Source organism: Polistes canadensis, unplaced genomic scaffold (genome assembly GCF_001313835.1).
Source record: "Polistes canadensis isolate GaletaPanama2010 unplaced genomic scaffold, ASM131383v1 scaffold_56, whole genome shotgun sequence".
Classification (NCBI taxonomy): domain Eukaryota; kingdom Metazoa; phylum Arthropoda; class Insecta; order Hymenoptera; family Vespidae; genus Polistes; species Polistes canadensis.
In genome coordinates, this window is record NW_014569603.1 from 245127 (window position 1) to 247028 (window position 1902).

General features: G+C 27.1%; 1 protein-coding gene across 1 annotated transcript in view; it reads left to right on the top strand.

The window, feature by feature from the left end:
• LOC106785760 (palmitoleoyl-protein carboxylesterase notum1) overlaps positions 1-1073 on the top strand; it is a 7179-nt gene extending 6106 nt beyond the window's left edge. Inside the window, exon 8 of the mRNA XM_014746476.1 lies at positions 591-1073. Coding sequence (XP_014601962.1) covers positions 591-928 — 338 coding nt within the window. The 3' untranslated portion in view covers positions 929-1073. The remainder of the gene's footprint in view (positions 1-590) is intronic.
• The last annotated feature ends 829 nt before the right edge of the window (positions 1074-1902 follow it).

Consider the following 1902-nt stretch of genomic DNA (forward strand, 5'->3'; position numbering starts at 1 on the left):
TTTTTCTGTTTTATTAATTCTATGAAAATCGTATTATTCGTATATTTATAAAAAAAAAAAGAAAACAATTGTTATGATCTTATATAGAGAATATGTATTTTGTAGATAATATACTGTGTGTGTTCTTAATAAATCGCAGAAAGAAATCATCTACATCACATTTTTTTTTGAGGGTTTTTCCCATTTTGATTCCAGATATCAATATTTCGTAACCCTACGTTATTCAAATGCATATTTCGATTATTTATCTCATCAAAAAAATAAAAAAAAAAAATTTAAAAACTCCATTTAAAAAACGTCAATAAAAAGGAATGAAATAAAATCATATATATATATATAAAAAAAGAAATAAAAAGAAATGAAACAGTTTCCGATTGGCATTGTATTCTTCCTCGTAACAAATCTTAACAATAAACGTTAAAAAGTATAATAATTAAAAAAACAAATTTCGGCCCAATGAAATATAAATTAAATCATCGACGTAAGCAAGAAAGTATAAAAAGGAAAAAAAAAATAAAAATAAAAATAAAAATAGAAATAAAAAAGAAATAAAAAAAAATGATTGAAACGTAACGAAACAAATTTCGCAGGACGAAGAAAAGGTGGGAAACAAAGTAACAACAACACCCACGCAGGAATGTTCAATGGTACGAGGCCACAACGTTCAGTGATATCTAACGGAAAACGGAAATGCATCCAGGGCTGTCACTTTCGATTGATAGAGCGTTGCACTTGGCCGCAATGCAATCACAGCTGTCCTAAGCTTCACAATCCGTTCACTGGAGAAGAGATGGACTTTATCGAGCTACTTAAGAGCTTTGGCCTCGACATGATGAGCGTAGCTAATGCTTTAGGTATCGACATACAAACCTTGAACAATATGGGCAACGATGAACTTTTGAATCTTCTTACGCAACAACCCAACTAAGATTATTTCTAAGTAAGCCCCTTATCACAATTTTTACATACCAAAATTTTGATGTTCGTATACGATTTATTTAGACGATTCATTTATCAAAATCGTCGTCGTTCAATAGTTATCTTTTTCTTCTTTTTCTTTTTTCTGCTGGATAAAAAAGTTTGCTTATTTATCCGCAGCACGATTATTTATTAAATTTATTTTATTTTATTATTATTATTGAATATTACAATTACATTTTTTAAACGAATCTTCGACTCTATGAATCTTTCTAAGTAAATCTGAATATATTAAAATTAATTATTAATTTTTACTTACCAAAATTTCACGCGTGCGTATAAGATTTACCAAAGCATTCATTCTTCAATGTCATTCCGTAATATTTTCTTTTTTTTTTTTTTTTTTTTAGGTTAAAATTATAATATGGATCCTATAATTATTTATTAAGTTAATTATTTAATATTATGCAGAATAAATTTAATTATAACGAATCGAATTAAATTATAATATAATACGTACGTCGATAATATAATTTTTCTCGCATCGACGTTTTTGAACCAAAATACAATTGTATATACGATTTTAATTTTAGGATTCGCGTTATTCGAGATTTCTGCACAAATTATTTTCATTTCTATATTTTTCTTTTTCATTTTACTTAAAAATTTTATTACAAGTATTGTGTAATTGTTTGTTAAATTAATTAATTTATTAGTATTGCACAGATAATTCGAAATTTCGTTTTATAATTGTAACAGAATGAATCGATTACATTTCATTCACGTTTGGTCGTTCATGTAAATCGCTGACCTAGATATCAATCCTTGTAAGAGTACTTGATGTCTCTTCGAAATATTCAGACAAGAACACGGAATACCGGATCACATACTTTTCTGAATTTCGATGAAATCTTCTGAAGACTTGTAAAAAAAAAAAAAAAAAACCTTCATAAAAAGTGCTGATACGTCTGTAACCGTAACATA